The 19,376-nt window shown below is 28.3% G+C and overlaps 5 protein-coding genes and 1 non-coding gene across 16 annotated transcripts; 3 read left to right on the plus strand and 3 right to left on the minus strand.

The window, feature by feature from the left end:
* Positions 1–57: 57 nt before the first annotated feature.
* On the minus strand, positions 58–1,560 carry LOC124423699. The gene is made up of 4 exons (XM_046961744.1): positions 1,540–1,560; positions 844–1,068; positions 552–770; positions 58–470 (listed from the first exon to the last, which is right to left on the minus strand). Exons 1-4 carry the CDS (start codon positions 1,558–1,560, stop codon positions 165–167), a joined length of 771 nt encoding a protein of 256 aa, XP_046817700.1. The 3' UTR covers positions 58–164.
* LOC124423737 (ubiquitin carboxyl-terminal hydrolase 36) lies at positions 1,406–8,268 on the minus strand. 8 transcript variants are annotated; one of them, XM_046961833.1, is made up of 9 exons: positions 7,664–8,267; positions 7,076–7,568; positions 5,673–6,214; positions 5,440–5,553; positions 5,111–5,337; positions 4,630–5,028; positions 3,625–4,541; positions 3,343–3,479; positions 1,406–3,214 (listed from the first exon to the last, which is right to left on the minus strand). In XM_046961833.1, exons 3-9 carry the CDS (start codon positions 6,169–6,171, stop codon positions 2,874–2,876), a joined length of 2,634 nt encoding a protein of 877 aa, XP_046817789.1. In that variant the 5' UTR covers positions 6,172–6,214; positions 7,076–7,568; positions 7,664–8,267; the 3' UTR covers positions 1,406–2,873. The 8 variants fall into 8 exon arrangements, with proteins under 8 accessions (XP_046817789.1, XP_046817794.1, XP_046817793.1 ...); XM_046961838.1 differs by lacking the exon at positions 7,076–7,568 and having other exon boundaries at positions 7,743–8,268; XM_046961837.1 differs by having other exon boundaries at positions 7,358–8,268.
* A 141-nt stretch (positions 8,269–8,409) lies between these two features.
* LOC124423738 (polyadenylate-binding protein-interacting protein 1) lies at positions 8,410–11,950 on the plus strand. 4 transcript variants are annotated; one of them, XM_046961843.1, is made up of 9 exons: positions 8,410–8,830; positions 9,044–9,537; positions 9,632–9,762; positions 9,876–10,061; positions 10,250–10,438; positions 10,525–10,634; positions 10,766–10,994; positions 11,081–11,418; positions 11,519–11,950. In XM_046961843.1, exons 2-9 carry the CDS (start codon positions 9,375–9,377, stop codon positions 11,637–11,639), a joined length of 1,467 nt encoding a protein of 488 aa, XP_046817799.1. In that variant the 5' UTR covers positions 8,410–8,830; positions 9,044–9,374; the 3' UTR covers positions 11,640–11,950. The 4 variants fall into 4 exon arrangements, with proteins under 4 accessions (XP_046817799.1, XP_046817797.1, XP_046817798.1 ...); XM_046961841.1 differs by having other exon boundaries at positions 8,411–8,830; positions 9,873–10,061; XM_046961842.1 differs by having other exon boundaries at positions 8,411–8,830; positions 9,240–9,537; positions 9,873–10,061.
* Trnaq-uug lies at positions 8,474–8,545 on the minus strand. Its single transcript has one exon. It is a non-coding gene; the product is annotated as a tRNA-Gln (tRNA).
* An 823-nt stretch (positions 11,951–12,773) lies between the features above and the next one.
* Positions 12,774–15,271, plus strand: LOC124423530 (neurogenic locus notch homolog protein 1). The gene is made up of 6 exons (XM_046961334.1): positions 12,774–13,327; positions 13,412–13,540; positions 13,725–13,898; positions 13,995–14,248; positions 14,316–14,538; positions 14,615–15,271. Exons 1-6 carry the CDS (start codon positions 13,234–13,236, stop codon positions 14,974–14,976), a joined length of 1,236 nt encoding a protein of 411 aa, XP_046817290.1. The 5' UTR covers positions 12,774–13,233; the 3' UTR covers positions 14,977–15,271.
* Positions 15,272–15,683: 412 nt separating this feature from the next.
* Positions 15,684–19,355, plus strand: LOC124423529 (serine/threonine-protein kinase Pink1, mitochondrial). Its single transcript, XM_046961333.1, has 7 exons — positions 15,684–16,103; positions 16,440–16,720; positions 16,791–17,329; positions 17,413–17,535; positions 17,804–18,221; positions 18,306–18,404; positions 18,484–19,355. The coding sequence occupies exons 1-7, from the start codon at positions 15,968–15,970 to the stop codon at positions 18,721–18,723; spliced, it is 1,836 nt and encodes a 611-aa protein (XP_046817289.1). The 5' UTR covers positions 15,684–15,967; the 3' UTR covers positions 18,724–19,355.
* Positions 19,356–19,376: the final 21 nt, after the last annotated feature.

Below are 19,376 nucleotides of genomic sequence, written 5' to 3' on the forward strand. Positions count from 1 at the left end.
TCCAGCTGTATATTTAATATGTTGCCAAATATATAATCTTAAAGAAGAGTTCAAAAATTGTTATTCTTCATTTTAATATAACGAAATTAATATTTTTTATTTTATAAAAAAAACTCATTATTAAATTTTTAACTCAACTTTCGAATAATATTTAAAATTACAGATTATATAGTACTTTTTAACAATTTAACCGTGGATAAAACTGGTACGTCGATCTTTCGTTTATTACTTTTTATTATAAAAACTGGCTTTTTTATTATATTTTCTGCTAATATATAATATGGGTTTATAATTTCATTACCCATAAGTTCACCAGTCAATAGTTTGGATACAAATAAAAAAACATTAAGTTCTGAGGAAACTAATTGATTTTTTGGTAATAATGCAGTACTTGATACAAATTTGTCAATTGTTGATTCTAATTTAAGAATATACGGGACCATTTTTGACATTATTAAATATTGTTGCACCTAAAATTGATTACATATACATTCATTATAATCATACACACAATTCAACAATTATAACATCAAATTTTTTGCATACTCAACCTTACTATCATATCTTTCAAGATTATTTAATAATTCTACTATTTCATTAAACAAGTTATATCCCATTATTACATCATTTAAATTACACATCAGTTCATTAGTCTGTAATTTTGTCTTTACCATAATGGCTTCTTTTCTAATTTTATCAAGAAGAGAAGACAATGAGATATTTGGTAGAGTGTGACTTATGATTTGAATTTTAGAATATTGTTTGCAAATCTGTATTATAAAAAGGCATCTAATAATATTTATACTATTAAATAAGAAAGTAATATGATATAAATTAAATTACCTGTTGATTCATGATCGTCCATAAATTAGAAATATGATTTGCAAATTTTTTAATTTCATCATTTACTGGACAATGTATTTCTGCTAAGCTCCACAATGATTTGAGCTTATCAGCAAAATTGCTTCTTATTTTGTTAAACCATTCGAGTTTTGTCTCTAATTCATAATCTAATTGTATTCCATAATCAATTTCATTTCTAAGAATTGTCACCTGCAGTAAACATGTCTATTTATTGTAATTTATTTAAAAAATAAACTTAATGTAAACAATCTTAACAAAATTGTACTAAACTGATAGTACAATGTGAGTAATGTTTTACTATATCGTTTATTGTTTATTATCTTATATCTTAATGTATAAGTAATTTATAAGTACTTACATTTTTTTTAAGAATTTTTAAAAGTATATTGGTTGAATTTTTAACGATATTTGTTTGAGATTCCATCAGATTAGTATCTTTCATCCAATGTACATTAGATCATTTAAAACAAAAGAAAAGAGAGAAAGAAAAAAAAAATAATTGTGTTTCTATGGATAATAGTTGAAGATATACGATTATCAATTTTTTCTAGATACTTTTGTTTTATTTCAGTAAATTATTCTAATGGCAAATACAAATGAATTTTTTTTTAGATTTATATCTTGTACATAAAGTTGACATTTTTTTTTATGATCGTTATTTCTACGGCGATTTACAATATGAGATACTAATGACATCTTTTGGCTAGTATTTAATTCGTAAAATGATGTAACGAGGTATTGTAAGTGAAAGCAGACAGGATCTACTTCACATTTGACTTAACAAATTCTCTATAGTTTTGCAATCTTAATCCTTGTTTCTTATCATTAAAAAGTCCTATACTTACGAATCTAAGTAATTTACAATTTTCTTGAACTAATATTTTATTACGATTATTTTTAAAGCTAATATTTAATATGTTCAATCCATTATGGACATTATTTCAATATTGAGTCTAGTTTATTATTTGAGAAACAATTTACACACAAATATTAACAGATATTGATTCAAAATTACTTTTAAACGAAATAGATACCACAATTATTTTAAAAAAGAATTTATTAAGGAATTTTTAATTTTTATTAAGGAATCGTGCAAGAAATAGCAATTGTTCAGATTGGTGTGTCTCTTACTAAAACATTAAATAATCTCTTTGCACATAAATATAAATTACAGAACAGGAGATGAGTATCATTGGTAAAGATTGAAGGACGGATAGCATTATTTATTTGCATTAGTATTTAAATGTAATATCTGTAATATTAAAGAAGTGTTATTTCAGCTAGCTGCTATCTTTTTGTAATAATTCTTTTAAAATTCATATTTCTCAAAAAATGAATATATATATTATAAAAATAAGTTCAAGATTTTATATTTTAACCATTATTAATCAACAATAAGCATATTGAATTCTTGAGAAAACAATTACGTTCTTGTAGTTATAAATTATACGAATTAAAATTTACTTTTATATATGAAGCTACTTCAATTCAGCCAAAAAGAAAACAAAAATAATAAATTTTTTAAATGATACAAATTTTATGAAATGCATTTATACTTAAATATCACATAAAAGTAAAACTCAAGTATTCATATAGTAAAATGTATAATAATAATAATAATAATGATGATAAGAATTCTTTACATTTGTTTTGAACACAAAATTGGTATATATGTATTATCGATACTCAACCTCCTTATCATTAGTCATATATCATCTTTAAAATAAAAGAAGAAAAAATCAAACCACGTTATGAACTCTTTAGGAACATGCAAGAGTTAAAATGCAATAAAAGAACCACATTATATATCTGACACTGAGATACTTTATGAATTAATAATCTAAATCAGCGCTGAGACATAGGCTTTGATAGTTTACTTTCAATAGACAGTGAAACTGTGTATCGATCAGCAACTTCGAACTAATACCATATCTCCCATAACATCAGAATGTCGTAGAGGCTATTTTATAGAATTTTTTGTTTTTTTGTTTTTTTTTTTTTTTTTTTTTTTATCCACGTTGCCAATGTACGCGAGAATTATTGTGGTATCTATAACGAGGATGCCTATAATTACTATTACGTCGTAGCCGCGTATTATTGGAAGCATTATAATAAGATTCTCGATGGTAACCGCTAATTGATCGATTCCAAGTCTTCCCATTTTGATACTCTTGGAATAAATTATATCCGGTACTTATTCTATCGCCAAACATTCTGTGTTCTTTAACTTTTTTTACTCGACCTCGATCTGCTTCCTCATCGTCTGCATTAATGTGACGTTTACGCTCTTCTCGTCTGTCATTATCAACTTCACGTTCTAAATGACATCTATTGCCACGCCAATTTGTTACTATGAAGAAAAAAAAAAAAAAAAAAATAAGAAAATTCGATTTATTTATACACTCCAATCATTGAAACTTTTTCATTTTATCTACGATTCATCTCTTCAGCTTAATATTATTACTAGATTATACAAACCTAAGGTACTGCCATATCCACGATGGGACATTTTTAATAAATTTGAGACGGTGTCCGAACGATTTGTTCCATTAAAATCTCTCAATGCTGCAGCACTTGGCGTTATATTGCTTTGACTGCATTTAGTTGAATCTTCTCTGAAAAATACATTCAAATATAATAAATTATGTAAGTTAATTCATAATTTTATTCAAAAGACAGGTTAATCTTTTTAAAAGACATCATTAAAATAAATACAAAATTAATATACAATTAAAAATTAATCAAATAAAAATATATTACTTGTTGTCAGTCACAGACCATCCATTTGGGGTTGCATTTGATATGGGAGAAAATGCATCCTTTGATACTTGCCAACCCTTTATACTGCTACTTGCAGCTTTGGTAAGTACTTTCTCTTCCTGGCCTGTTTTTACTCTAATTGGATGATAAGACTTTTCCTTACTACTATTTTCCATCTTACCATTTACTTCTGATTTACCATTTTGATGTTTCAAGGCAGTTAATGAACTATTGCCATTAGAAACATTCTGTACTTTCGTACACTGAACGGAACTACTTTGACTTGAAGACGTTGAATTATTAGACTGTTTCATTGTTAATATTTGTGTTTCTTTTGAGGTAGGAACTGTTTTAGATATTGAGTCTTTTACTGTTGATGCCTTCTGTGCACCATTAGCTACAGTAAGGGAAAGATTTGTTTTCAATGTAGACACATTCGTTACTACACGATTTTTGTTTGATACAGAAGAATTTATCTCTTCCTCATCACTTGAGCCATCATATGGTACTAAACTATTTCCACTTAATACTTTTTTAAACTGCACTGCAAGCCATGGTTGAGATTTGTCTTGTGACTTTTGTGATAATTGTGTTCCACTGATACTTGTACACTTCTGTAGAGGAAGCTGAAGTCCTATATTCTTTTGTATGGATAATTGAGCACCTATCTTTGAACCTTCTATACCACTTTTATTGATGGGCGAACCATTAACAGATCCATTATATATGTCAGATGTTGATGCTTTTGGATTTACAGATTTACTAGAAGGACTTGAGGACAATACACTTTTTTCAGATGACATGCCATTCATCTTAACTGTCTGTTGATTATTTATTTGACCTTGATTAGGTTCCATTTCAAATATCATTATATATGCATTTGTATTTAATACGTTGCTAAGACTAATTGGACGAACCTACGAATTAAGAAAGAAACATAATACTATTGAAAAGTTATATACTTACTTATCGATTTATGACTGAAAAATGTATACTTATACTTACGCATGAATCATCAAAGGAGTAATATTGACCAGTTGAAATTTGTGCAACTGCTGTATAATGCCCACAATTTACTGACGGGCCCATATGTGTAACAATTGACATAAGTTTATAAGTAAGCTGCAGCAAAGGTTCGTTTGGTTCTCTCCATAGGTAAGGACCCATATCTATTGTTTGTCTAAAATCTATATGACGAGATATTTTCCCTCCCAAAACACTAAATCTTTTTAACTGAACACACAAAACCTTAGGAGCTCGTTCTAAACTAAATTGTTTAGTCGCGGGTACTCTTCTCTTACAAGCTTCACACTTATAATCGTTATTGTCCAACTGTTCTCGACTGAAATAACTATTTAACGCTTCGTCCAATGTGCTTGCTTTACGTATATCAACCAATAAATCCTATGTAATATAAAGAAAGTTTTTTATTATATCTTTTTTATTAATTTGCATTTATTTTCTGAATGAGTAGTTATCTGCTTACCTGAAAATGTTGAAACGTAGTAGAAACATGACCACATTGTAAACACTTAACTTCAGTGCGTATATAACCACCAAATATTTGATTGATAGGTGTTGTTTCTTTAGAATAACTGTCTAACTTTCCAGCTTTGCGTCTTGTTAAATAAGCTCTTTCCATTCCTTCTAATAAATAACGTAAAAACTCATGAGCATCTTCTTGTTGTCCTGGTACCATAGTTCGACAGATAACTGTAATTATAAACATTGTCGTATATCATGTCAATCAATGTTAATTAATATTTTTGTTTTATAAACATTATATTATTTAAGTAAACATTTTACATTGCTTACGTTTTAATTTATTATATATATAGAATGGTTTGATGGCGCATCCTGACTTCTGGTGACTGAATTGTAGAGTCTTAGCCACTGCGCAAGTAAGGCACTCTCCACCTCCATCTAAAACTATCCTATTATCAAAACACCATTCAAAATAGTGGTATTAAGGTTTTAAAAATTTATAACATTCCAGTTTAGTTTTAATTGTAAATGTATTATTTAAAACTAATACATAAAGAACTTACCATTTTGTTCACATTTTGAAGTATGATGTGAATCCGATAATAACCAATTTACAAGTGCTGGCACATGAAATAATGCCTGAAGTGTACTATTTAAATAGCAAGTATTACCAACATTATACATGCCAGCACCTACTGGAAATGTTCCTCTCCATCCTAGATTTACTTTCTTGGAACAATACAAAGTAACAGCTGGTTCTGGCAATGTAGGACCTTTACTCATACCTTCGTTTTTTTTTACATACGTTGTACCATCTTTAGATTTTGTATCTTCTAGATTATCTGAATTTGGTAAACTCAAGACAATATATTTAGCTTTGAGTTGATCCAAAATTTTTGCCTGATAATCATCGACTTCTTTATATTGAACTTCTCCTTGAAGAATTCTTGATGCGCTAACAAGTAAACTTGTAGATAGCTCCTCTGTTCCTTTCCTTTGGTTACCTTCTAAAGTACGGCGGAGTGTTGCCGCAACAGGATCGTAAACACTTACAGCTGGCATAACTATCGCTGTTACCACTTATTCTCTATTGTTTGATAAACTCCTGTGAAAAAAAAAAAAAAAAAATATATATATATATATATATATATATATATATATATATATACATATACAAGATGTAATTATACAGTGTAAAGAAATCTATATAAAAATATATTGTGTAATATTTTTAAAAAACAATTTTCATAAAATTCAAATGATATTTTACTAAATCTGAAAGGTCAAATAGGCATTATTATCAATGTTATCTTATCAAGATCAACGGTTTAAATTTGTTCAGCTTTACGATTTGAGATTACTTTAATGAATATAATAACTTTTTATAAAACATTTGTTATGTGTTTCATAAATACATTGTTATACATGACTAACTTATATTCAATTAGAAAGGTTAATTCAGCTTTCGAATAATCCAATAACTCGTACTACACAGATTACATTATGATCATTGAGCATTATCAAAATATGAATTTATATTCTGATTTCAATTATTTCCTTAACATTTCGAATATACATACATATAATCGCAACGTGAAATAACATGTATCAGATCGGTTAAAGAAACACGTGCACGGTTTCTTCGAATAATCTACGCACTTGTAACCGACGCGATAGTAGAAAAAAAATTTAATCTACCAATAAAGGTGATAGAAATACAAAAAAATATATATATTCAAGAAAATTGAATAAGAACGCATCATGGTGTAATTAAGCCCGAAAGCACGCGGCACGGTAGACACTATTGTTTATCTTCCGCTCGTGATTATTAGTGTACTACGATAAGCATAAATCACTTTAATTAATAATCGTACAGGAAATACCTTAGATTTACTTATGTTAACTGATTACGTATGGAAAGAAATACGTATTATCGATTAATTGCTATTTGTTTGCGCTTACGTACTTCGGATCAGTTACCGGATGAGTTTAACTGGAAGGCGCGTGTATCCAGCCATGAGGAAGATTTTCCCGCGTACTTTGTACACTTACCCCGCCTTTAATTCACGCACACAAAACCGCAAGCTTAACCTTCATCCGTAGCGCCATTACGAATATCGTATTCTAAGGGTATTCAACATTTTCGCGATTGTTTGTGTCTCAAGGCAAGGAAAAATAAGACCCGACTACATCATGATGACAGCCATTTGCATTTCCATCGACAACCTCAATAACGCCGACTACCCACCGCGCTTTCTGCCTGATTTCTGGACTCTCTCCAGCCAGGCGCGATCAGTTAGCGACCCCGTTTCCATCTTGTATTTTACATCAGAATTTATAAATATTTTAGCTCGCATAACCAGCGGATGTGATCTTATGTTCTTTCTGCAATCGCCATTGATAATGAGATTTCCATCTTCAATATATGTATGCACAATCGGACCTATCATCGATGACTTCTTTCATTCGTTGAAGGAAGACAAAAATTATTTCTTGAAATCGTTGGAATTAGTAAATCGGAAAAGTACATTTGATAATAAATAAGTTTTTTCACCATTCATGGGAAGAAAGAAGAAAGTATGATAATTGTCAGCCGGATAAAAGGGAATTTAAAACGATAGAAATTCTCGTACAAACGTTTCGGGTACACTGGGACGACACCAAAATCGAGAACGCAGTTTTGTTTCAACCAAAATTTGATGTTTTAACGGTGTATAACATACACTTTGTGGATTGGAATTAATATCGGTCTGCTGAACGAGCATAATAATTTTAATAATTTTTATTATATTAATACTATATTGTATGTCTTCACTAATTTCATCGCGCCATCTGGTAAAGTAAGCATTGAAATAACATAAACATAACCACTGTCATATTCTGTTCTTGAAATTTTTAGTTTTAGGTCTTTCTCTTTGGCGCTGCATTTCTCTTTCTCCTCCTCTTTGGCGCTGCATTTCTCTTTCTCTTTCTCTTTACAGTTACTTTATTTTTAGTACCATTACTAAATTTCTATAGATATATTTCATTTGATTTCAAGCAATTCATATTATTAAAGTTTCCTTCACCTTAAATAATCGTATTTCTAATTAATCTTAACGAATAAGATAATAGCAAAAAATATCTTAGACATATTTTATTTGATATGTTTATAATGTTTTGTACAGACGAGATAAGTAAGGGTATAAATTTATTGTAGTTGTATTTCCATAGATATTATTTGCAAGTTTTGAGAATTATTATGGTTAGTTTAATATATTATTTTACGATTAACGTAGAGATTTTAATATGCGCGTGCAATTATGAATTTTATTTTGAATAAAATAATATTAATGTAAAAGTAAAAAAAAAAAAATTTATACCAAGGTCCCACCGAGATTTGAACTCGGATCGCTGGATTCAAAGTCCAGAGTGCTAACCATTACACCATGGGACCGCTTGTAAAATTCTCTTGTTTTTCACATCATCTTATTCATATTTTTTCATTCTTTTAAATAATCATATTGAATTTTTATCTTTTCATATCATATTGAATAAAAGTGATATTCAGTAAATTCTATTTTTATTATAATATTGTATATACGATCTTGCATTTTTTCAGTCATCTGAAAATTATAGGTTGCAAGATTCAAGTACTTCGCGTTGTGGCAGAATAAGAAAAGTACGTACTTTTCACTTGTGCTGTGGAAACATATACATAAACTCTATTTGTTTTCTTAAGGTAAAGTATATTTAAAAACTATTGTGTAATAATTATATTTTGTGTTCATTAAATTTTTCGTTTTGCTCTAATTATTAACATATGTATTTTTGTGGTTAACTAAGATACAACATCTGCATACATTTTTGTAATATTTAATAGAATATTTAATTTTTAAGTTTATCTTTCTTAATGAACTTTCAACGATTTGAAAATATTTGTGAAAATTCATAGGTCCAAATTTATCGCATCATCTTATATTAGAAAGTTTATATTACTGTCTCACGAATCTCCGCCTTAATGTTTAACAACGAACGCGGTCTTATAGTATTTGGTAGCTACGATTTGGAAGTCTTCTGATTGTCAGTCTATGCACGTTTATCAAATATAACGGCATTAACATATCAAGTACAATAATTTTTTGCGTCAGGCAATCGGTACGAAGATATGAGTCGTACAACTTAAAGCCTGATGCCGAAGATTAAATACGTCTGAGACATTTAAGTCCCAATAAGGTTAGATTTGTTAACCTTAAAGTATAAGCAAAGAACCATTGTTGAACGAAATGGATCGTCTCGGTGAAGATGAAACTGGCAATTCTTATGTGGAAAGACGTGTAAGCGGTCGAGGACGAGGTCGTGGTTCTTGGGTGCCAATGCCAAAAAATACGCAAGAACAGCAGATATTAAGAAGACCACATTATGCCGGTAGTGCACATCCAGCTGTCGGTTCGTTTCGTATTATAATATAAATACTTTTTATCTTATATATAATATCATTTTTGAATGTTGTTTTCTTTTATCAATGAGAAAATTTATACAGGTTCTACTGTGACTAACAGCTCTGAACAAAACAAATCACAAGAATCTATTAACAGTATTGTTGAAAATTCAACCTTATCGGTAGATGCTGCTGAATTTGTTCCTAAATGCCAGAGTTATGTTGTACCTATGGTATATATGTATATATATATATATATATAAATAACAAATTACTAATTTCATTTGTAATAGATTTTCTACCTGATAGTATTTTTATATTTCAATGTTTATTATATTTGAAGCAGCAACCATCATCAATGATTTGGCCCAAACATTCTGTCCAAAATAGAATTCAATTAGCAAGAGAATTACCTCATCAGTTACCAGGTCAAACACAATTACAACATAGACAGATAATAGAGAGGCAACACTATGAGCATTTTTCTGATTCCATACATTCATCTCGACAACGTCACTTAGAAGAACAAGAAGTAAGTAAATTTCGAATATCACAGACATCTGAACAACATATTGATTAATATACCAATACACAAAATTCTAAAAATTATGATACATATATTTGTGATAATGTAGATGTATTTCAGGGTTGCTTTATAGTTAGAATTGAAAAAAGTTATTGTATTATTTTATTAGTATTATCTTTTATTATTTTAATCAGGAGTTACGGCTAGATAATCAGGAACAAAATTTAGCAAATACAATGCATCAGCTAACTAGTGTGATGCATTATTTAACTATGAATCCTGGAAGTTTTGCATCTTTAGTACCACCACTTCTCAATAATATCAAGCTTCATTGTGAATCTCCTACTGAACTTCAAGAAATTGTAGAAATTGTAATAGTACAGGTATATAACACTTTTATTTATGTTTTTTTTTGCTAATGCTCATACACATAAATATATACTATTTACAATTGACTTAATTCTTGTAGAGTATAAATGAAGGAAACTTCCGATATAGCGGTGCTCGTATTTTTATGTGTCTTGATACAGCCATGACAAGAGAGGAACAAAAACCTTTTAGAGAAATTCTACATTCACTGCAAGTTTATATTTTCCCGTACCTTAAGTTAAAATAGCTCTAAATATAAAACAACAGATTTGTTAATATTAACTCATTTTCACTTTTAATTTCATTATTATATATCTTTATTATTTTTATAATTTAAATAGATGTAAGGACAAAACACAGAAACAAGCTTCTACATGGCAAAAAAATGACAAACACACAGAAGAAGAACAGATGAAATGCCATGGATTGATATTATTCCTAGCAGAATTAGTTGTCCAAATGGGGGATGTGCTTGCTTTTGAATTAGGAGAACAGTTAATACAACTTATTTCTATAGTATTGAAAAATCCAGGATCAAATTCTGCTAAACATATATGCCAAGCACTTAAAGTATATTAATTTATAAATAATTAATAATAATTGCTGTCCTAATTTTTATTTAATTTTTAATATGTTAATTTCGATTATTTTTTTAGCTGGCAGGACATACTTTAGAAAGAGATAAAAGAGGTAGCCGAAAAGAAATGGAAAATATGATGCGTGCTTTAACAGAATTAGTCACAGAAGGAAGAGCAGATTCAAGTGTGGGTCGCATGATCGATAGTGTACATCAATTGCGTAATGGGAATTGGGGACGAGATAGTCATAATTCATCCAGTCAAAATTCATTACCAGAACCTATACATTCAACTAAAATACAACATGAATATAATGAACTTGTCTTGTATGGTCCTGATGGTAAAGTACTATCTGCTGAAGAAAGTCAATTCTTACAGGATGCAGCAACAGATGCTAGTGATTCTGAAAAACAAGCGTATGTATTAATTGATCTGATATAAAAATTTAAATTTATTGCTGTTTTCGCAATATAGTCATTTTATTAATAATTACTTTGTATTAAATTGAAATTTTAGAGAAATAGATCAGGAGTATGAAGAATTATTGGAAGATGAAGACGACGAGTCGTTCGCTACTGCTTATGAAGAATTTTTGAAACTTTTACCCAATAAAATTGAAAATAAAGTACATCAGTGAATGTTAGTATAAGAAAAAAGAACATTTATAGTATGCAAGAACACTAATAATGATCGTTCTATAAATATTAGTATACAAATATTTTTAATCCTTTGGTATAAGCTATACCTAACGTATTTGAAATAATTTATGTTATATTTATATAATAATTCTGAAAGATAACAACTTACTGTCTCTGAATATTTATAAAATGGGCTTAAATGCAGTAGTCATATGATTTACCAAAAACGTTGACTAGCTTTGAAACGTTTAATATTGTATAGATTTAATACATATAACTATTAAAATTATTCAAAATGTTGAAGAGGTAACTGTTATCTATTTTTTTTTCTATTCTATTTGTACAACAATTTTGATAATACTTAATGTATGTATGATATAATAATCTTTTACTCTATAAAATAGAGTATATCAACTCATTTTAATTAATTTAGTTAAATTTAATAATTAACTTTATAAATCTGATTTTTTGATATTATATATTACTTATATATTATAGAACATATGTTAAATATTTATTAATTACAGTTTGGTCATATATAATATTTTTTTTTAGAAAACAAGCAAGAAAAATAATTTACCATTTACCACTTGATAAAAGGTATAAATAAAATAGTTACAATAAAGCAAAAATTTGATTTAAAAGAAATTTTATTCCTCTGATATTTTCCTGTGCCACATTAAAATGCGTCATTGAAATGATTCAACGCGGCCTTGATGCAAGTTGCTTTTTAAGGAATCGAGCCATAATATAATAATAAATATCTACTTTGAGAGGAATAAGTAATTATTTTCGTATTAAAAAAATATTATATGAATTATTAAGAAAAAGAGAATAATTCTATTGACAATTATAATATAAAAATACAAACTCTGAAAATATTTTTGATAAAATACCAATTAAAATTTATAATGTTGCATTATACCAATAGAAATTATATTTAATATTATTAGAAATATATGTTTTTTATATGCATGTTAGTTCCCCAAATTTAATTTTATTGTTACTACAGTATATACATATATATATATATATATATATATATATATATATATATATATATATATATATATATATATATAACACAGGAATATAGACAATATAGGTTTAAAACTATATTTTTAATTAAACATTAAATAGTTATCTTCCTAATAAACGAACAACTTCAAATAGTTGTAATTCTTAGACTGTTTTGTCATATGTTAAGCAGGATACATCAGTGGGTTGTATGATTAATACAATACTGATATTTAAAAAAAAATTTGTAGGCGTATAACAGGAACAAATTATGCTAATTCAATACTCATTTCACAAACGTACGTCAGGGTTATGCGCGGGCGAAGTTGTGTTAAAGTTTCTGGAAAGTGGGCTTTTCATTTTAAACCTTCATCACCTGAGCCGATCGCTGTGTCATTTCGCCAATTCTCTGTATTTGCTCATCGTGCACGGATCTTGCAAAGGATCTATATATCGATCATCGAATTTTAATTTAATATTTTCATTATGTTATATTATATTTAATTCTAGAACAATTAGAATTACTGTATATTTTGTATAAATTATTAAAGAATTTATTAAGAATAAATTAAAAAAATGGAATATTTTCGAATTCTGATAGTAATATTAGTAGTGTTAGCTATAATGGTCAACGGCAGACAATACTCGCAATCAAGGATAATCTCATCTGGTAAAGCTCTTATATTTTTCTTCTTTCTTTTTATTAAATAATATTTAAAACATGTATTAAAATAATTCTCTTCTTCTTTCGAAGTTGGTTGTGATAATTACACTTGTGGAGTCAACGCAAAATGTACAATAAGTCGTGGGCGTCCCGTATGTTCCTGTCTTAATCTTCATATGGGCGATCCTCTTTCACAATGTATACGTGTCGAATGTTTAAGTGAGTATATGATTCAAGAATTACATTAATATAATAAGTATAATTTTTATTATATTATATTTATTATTAATTTTATTTTTATACGAAAATCATCAGAATTGAAAAATATGATATTTTTTGTTTTTATTATATTTAATTAATTCTTTAATACTCCAAAGTATTTAAAATATAAATTCAATTTTAGTTAATGAAGACTGTGATGGGATTAAAACTTGCATAAATAATAAATGTGTTGATCCATGCCCTGGTTTATGTGGTATAAATGCATTATGTGAGACTAAAAATCATATACCTCGATGTTATTGCCCACCAGGATATACAGGCAATCCTTCTAGCAATTGTCATATTGCTGATCCCCGTATGTATATGAATATAATCAAGAACAACAAATAATTGTATACTTATTAATATTTTTATTATTAATTGATAAAATGTTTTTCATTTTAATATATAGAAGCAGCATGTAAACCTAGTCCATGCGGAGAAAATACAAAATGTGAGGTAATTAATGAAATACCAGTTTGTACTTGCCTTCCTGGTTATAAAGGATCACCTTTATCTAGATGTCGTCATGAATGTGAAAATGACGATGAATGTCCTAATCATCTAGCATGTTCATCCTTATTTAAATGTGAAAGTCCATGTAAATGCGGTAAAAATGCTAATTGCGATGTTACCAATCATCTTGCCAAATGCACATGTCCGCATGTAAGTTTGCTTATAATAGAAATAATAATTAATTTAATCATTATCTATGTATTTTATGGTTTTATAGAATTGGTTAGGAAATCCATATCTTTCATGCCATCCAGAATGTACTACTCATTCTGATTGTCCAACTAGCAAACCTGCTTGTCTCTATCAAAAGTGTGTAAATCCTTGTGAAGGAGTATGTGGAGTAAATGCTGATTGTAATTTACGTGATATTACCCCTGTATGCAGTTGTCCAAAACACATGACAGGGAATCCTTTTGTGTATTGCAGAAATTTTGAACCAAGTATATAATAAGTTTCAAAAGCATTATCATTAAAATATTTTTTTTAACATAAGCGTTTAACATGTTATATTTTCAGGAGATCTTTGCGAACCAAATCCTTGTGGTGTAGATGCTGTTTGTACTCCTGGTCATGATAATACAGGTAAAGAAAGGCCAGTTTGTACATGTCCTACTGGTTACATTGGTAATGCTCTAAAAGTATGTCAAAGAGGAGAATGCCTTAGTGATAATGAATGTCCCGATAATCGAGCCTGCATAGATTTCACTTGTCAAAATCCATGTACTGGTTATGAGTGTGGACCAAATGCCATTTGCACGCCAAGGCGTCATATTGCTGTTTGTACTTGTCCTGATGGAACACGGGGTGATGCACTTTTTAATTGCAATCCAATTGATAGTAGATCTGCATATTATGCAAAGTCTAATCGGTATGGCTGAATTGAACGGGATTTTTATGTGAATATTAATGTTCAAAAAAAAGAAAAATAGAAAAAAATGCAGAATAATGATGTAAAACTAAAAGTATATTTTTATTCATAATTTCGATGCTTCTTTTATGCACTGTCACATATAAAAACGTAATATAATAATATCAGATATAATTTTACATTTACTTTTTTCCATATCGTAATAAAAAATTTATATGTATTAACTTGAATTCAAATATCGTGCCACAATTCCGCGCACCGTAATGTTATAAATATTTCAGAAATATAAAGTGCCGAACAAAGTATTTTTATTAAAAATTGTATTCACCTCGTACTTTAAATAATTATAAAAAGATATAATATATAATAATAAATTTAATAATTGATATTCAATAATAATCGAATAAATATCAGTATGAAAAATAAAATATAAAATATAATGATTATTACCTCGTCTATAAATACACTTACTAGTTTTGTACAGATGGCGGTACTATCACAATATTGCTCTTTTAACAATAATATAAATTGTTTTCAACAATAATGTAAGTGATATTAATTATTTTCATTATGTTAATTTGTCTTTATTTTTTTTTCCTTGTATGAAAATAATAATATTTAAAATTTCCAATATACATTATAATCAAATTATACATTATAATCAAAAGTAGATAAATAAAATTTTTTCAGATGAATAAAGTGTGTTTCTTCGTTCTTGTGGCACTTTGTTTTATAAATACGTTCCTAAGTTAATTACATACACTTATATATGTTAAAATGTAGTGATAGGTATATCGAACTTTCTTCAATTTCAACGACGTAATAAAGACGTAACGAACGAATCGTGAAATGTAACGTGACATTTTGGCACATTTTATCGTAATACGATAAAAATCTTTTAGAAAATAATTTTGATTATTATAAAGATTTGATTTCTTAACGTGAAGGTGTATTCTTACGGATTAGCCCGTTGGGCTCTTTCGGCCCAAGAGACTGGAGAGATGTCGATTCGGGCCGCAACTTATCGTCTCATACAAAATGGTCGGGTCTTACTACGTACCCTTAGAAATAAAGAAAATTTATGTTCTAACGATTATCCGAAGAATTACCTCAACAAGATACACGTTGTGCAAGTAGGTGAGTCACGAAAACATTTTTTTTTTTTATTTTAAACCTGCTCTATCAAGGTCATTAAGATTTTGACAAGAAAATATTAAAATTTTGAACTGTTATGGTCATAATTATATAGTTCTGTTAATACTTTATTATAAGTATATCATATATTGTGTATATGTTATGTGCATATCCAACAAGATGTATAGCATCAAAAACAGAAAATAGTACGTAGAAAAGTAATTCTTATGGGTATTATTTTTTTGTAGAATTTAAAATGAATGACTAATACTTACAAACATTTTATTAATAGTATTAGTAACATCTTAATCTTTTTTTCTTTTTTTTAAATAAATTTAGGCAAATCCCAGGGCCATCAGCCCCAAGGGAATAGCACTAATGTCTCCACAACAGGTAGACATTTTGGGTTCTTGGGATCCCATGCAAGACGTTTATTTGTTGATAATATCTTAAAAAGAGTCACAAGTAGGCTTGCTGCTGATTTACGAAAACGTGCAGCTAGACGTCTTGTGTTCGGTGATTCTGCTCCATTTTTTGCACTTGTTGGTACATCGTTAGCCTCAGGAAGTGGAATATTAACGAAAGATGATGAATTGGAAGGAGTTTGCTGGGAAATTCGTGTATGATAAATTTTATAGATTAAATAAAATATATGTTTATATGTTACTATGGATATTTCTATGTGTTTAGGAAGCAATGTCAAAATTGCAATGGAACATGCCTCAAAATGATAAAAATTATGATATAACTAAAACCGATGAAGATGGTATAAGTTTGAAAGATTTTGAAATTGGTCCTATCATTGCTAAAGGTTGCTCTGCTGCTGTGTATTCAGCAAGATATAAAGAAACTACGCATATTGAAAACGTCATTCAATCAAATACTAATGGCAAGAATAAAGATGTACATTTATTTCCTTTGGCATTAAAAATGATGTTCAATTATGATGCAGAATCAAATGCAACAATAATACTTAGAGCTATGTATCGTGAAACTATTCCTGCCAGGAATCGATATAACAACGAAGAATTAGCAGAATGGGAACAAAGGATGGCTGAAAATATGTCTGTGTTACCTCCTCATCCTAATATTGTAGTAATGTATTCTGTATTTACTGATACAGTCCCAGCTTTACCAGAGTCATTGGTAATATATCCTGATGCTTTACCAGCACGAATTAATCCTCATGGATCTGGCAGAAATATGAGCCTTTTTTTATTGATGAAAAGGTTTTTACTTATTCCAAAAAATAAACTAAATAGAATTCTATATATTGTAAAATTTATTGAACATAGACAATTGTTCCTTTTAGATATGACACTACTTTGAAAGAATATTTATCCACACACACTATGAATATACGCGAATCAATACTATTATTAGCTCAGCTATTGGAAGGAATTGCACATTTAAATGCCCATGGCATAGCACACAGGTAAATTGCTATATCTTGTTATAAATGATTCCATACTTCATTGTCAGGTATACAATTGTAATTGAAATTAAATTCGTTTTGCAAGTTATTAAAATTATATCTTTGTCCAAGTAATTTGATACTTTATAAGATATATGAAGCATATTAAGAATGAATCATGATATCATTTGTCATAATTTTTTTTATTAATATTAATGTCAATACACTATATATTTTTATTAATCATTTAATCATTTTTATCTATCTTTTTTTTTCTATGATACAACAGAGACCTCAAGAGTGATAATATACTACTTGATTTATCAGAGGAGACTGATAATTGCCCTTCTTTGGTAATTACTGATTTTGGCTGTTGTTTAGCCGATAAAACTTATAGTTTATATATGCCTTATAATACTGACAACATTGACAAAGGTGGCAATATAGCACTAATGGCACCAGAGGTTATATTAGCAAAACCAGGGCCTTTCACAAGTATAAATTATACTAAAGCAGATCTTTGGACTGCTGGCACTATAGCTTATGAAATTTTTGGTGAAAAGAATCCATTCCTTGAAAGTTCTGATGAAAAGGCTGTACTTAAAAATCATTGTTATAAAGAGCAGCATCTTCCTTCACTTTCAAATGATGTTCCAAATATTATTGTTGCTTTGATAAATAATATACTTTCGAGAAATTTTTCTAAGGTTTGTGAAATACTAAAATTTAAAAAATTGTATGTACAGAAAAATATAATGGTATAATATATATTTTATACTCTTTGATTACAGAGACACACTACAGAAATGGCAGCAACAATAATGCAATTGTATTTATGGGCACCTAGTTCATGGTTTAGAACTGAAGGCAAAGTACCTTCTAGTAATGAAGTATGTATTTCTATATTCTTTATCTATATTATGAATTTTATATCTCATTAATATTTAAAAAATTTTGCTTTTATTATAGATCATGGAGTGGCTATTGTGTTTGACAACCAAAGTCCTTTGTGAAGGCCGTAATAGTTCACTGTTATTAAGAAAAACACTAAATGATGAAAATGAACAAAGTTCCTATCGACAATTGTTATCAACACGTTCATCTGGAAGACGCACAATGCCAGAATATCAATTGATTGCCAGTTTTCTCGGTAGAGTTACTCTCTCAAATGTTAGAAATGCTTTACGATGGATACAAAAAAATATTTAATAACTTTATTGTTTTAGAACAAACAATATAAAGTTACTTACTTCTGTTATTTAAAAATTTATAGATTGCAAATGTATTACACCAAAAACTCTGTTTTATTTATATGATATAGAACAGTTGTTAATAAGGTCGATATTTGTCTTGAAACATCAGTTGTGAAAAATTTTTTAATGTTCTATCTTTACTATTCTGCAAACATATTGTCGATTTTTGTTTTTTTTAAAGTATATTTTTGATACTTCAAAGAAAACAAAAAAAAAAGTTAATGTGACGCTATTACATATGTAAAATAAAAAGCAATAATAAAAATAACAAAATTTTAATTTCTCTAACTTATAAATTATATAATGTTAACATTTATGATCTACTTAAAGCTTTCAAGTAAAATGTTTTTAAATTTTGATTGAACAGTTCACATTAAAGCATTCTTGTATAAAAGATTCTTTAATACTATGTCCTGCAATACTTATCGCCAAGAGTTATTTTATTTTGTATTAAAACATACGTGAATATAGCATATTATGCTTAATATATTTCAATATTTTAAAGAAATATTGTTGTAATGTTGAATTTAACAGTTTTTTACATTTATAGATTATGCAAAATTAAAATCTTGTGAATTATAATATAAATCAATTAAATATGTTATTTTT

Source organism: Vespa crabro, chromosome 4, assembly GCF_910589235.1.
Source record: "Vespa crabro chromosome 4, iyVesCrab1.2, whole genome shotgun sequence".
Lineage (NCBI taxonomy): Eukaryota > Metazoa > Arthropoda > Insecta > Hymenoptera > Vespidae > Vespa > Vespa crabro.

Coding starts and splice junctions, on each gene's coding strand:
- LOC124423699 (XM_046961744.1), bottom strand. CDS start 1,560: ATGTCATTAGTATCTCATATT. Junction 771..843: donor GGACGATCATGAATCAACAG/GTAATTTAATTT, acceptor TTTATAATACAG/ATTTGCAAACAATATTCTAA. Junction 471..551: donor TTGAAAGATATGATAGTAAG/GTTGAGTATGCA, acceptor AATCAATTTTAG/GTGCAACAATATTTAATAAT.
- LOC124423737 (XM_046961838.1), bottom strand. CDS start 6,171: ATGCCAGCTGTAAGTGTTTACGATCCTGTTGCGGCAACACTCCGCCGT. Junction 5,554..5,672: donor TTCAAAATGTGAACAAAATG/GTAAGTTCTTTA, acceptor ATAATAGGATAG/TTTTAGATGGAGGTGGAGAG. Junction 3,480..3,624: donor TGGTCTGTGACTGACAACAA/GTAATATATTTT, acceptor TGTATTTTTCAG/AGAAGATTCAACTAAATGCA.
- LOC124423738 (XM_046961841.1), top strand. CDS start 9,375: ATGGATCGTCTCGGTGAAGATGAAACTGGCAATTCTTATGTGGAAAGA. Junction 10,062..10,249: donor GTCACTTAGAAGAACAAGAA/GTAAGTAAATTT, acceptor TATTTTAATCAG/GAGTTACGGCTAGATAATCA. Junction 10,995..11,080: donor ATATATGCCAAGCACTTAAA/GTATATTAATTT, acceptor TTATTTTTTTAG/CTGGCAGGACATACTTTAGA.
- LOC124423530 (XM_046961334.1), top strand. CDS start 13,234: ATGGAATATTTTCGAATTCTGATAGTAATATTAGTAGTGTTAGCTATA. Junction 13,541..13,724: donor TATACGTGTCGAATGTTTAA/GTGAGTATATGA, acceptor ATTCAATTTTAG/TTAATGAAGACTGTGATGGG. Junction 14,249..14,315: donor CCAAATGCACATGTCCGCAT/GTAAGTTTGCTT, acceptor ATGGTTTTATAG/AATTGGTTAGGAAATCCATA.
- LOC124423529 (XM_046961333.1), top strand. CDS start 15,968: ATGTCGATTCGGGCCGCAACTTATCGTCTCATACAAAATGGTCGGGTC. Junction 17,536..17,803: donor GCCCATGGCATAGCACACAG/GTAAATTGCTAT, acceptor ATGATACAACAG/AGACCTCAAGAGTGATAATA. Junction 18,405..18,483: donor AAGTACCTTCTAGTAATGAA/GTATGTATTTCT, acceptor CTTTTATTATAG/ATCATGGAGTGGCTATTGTG.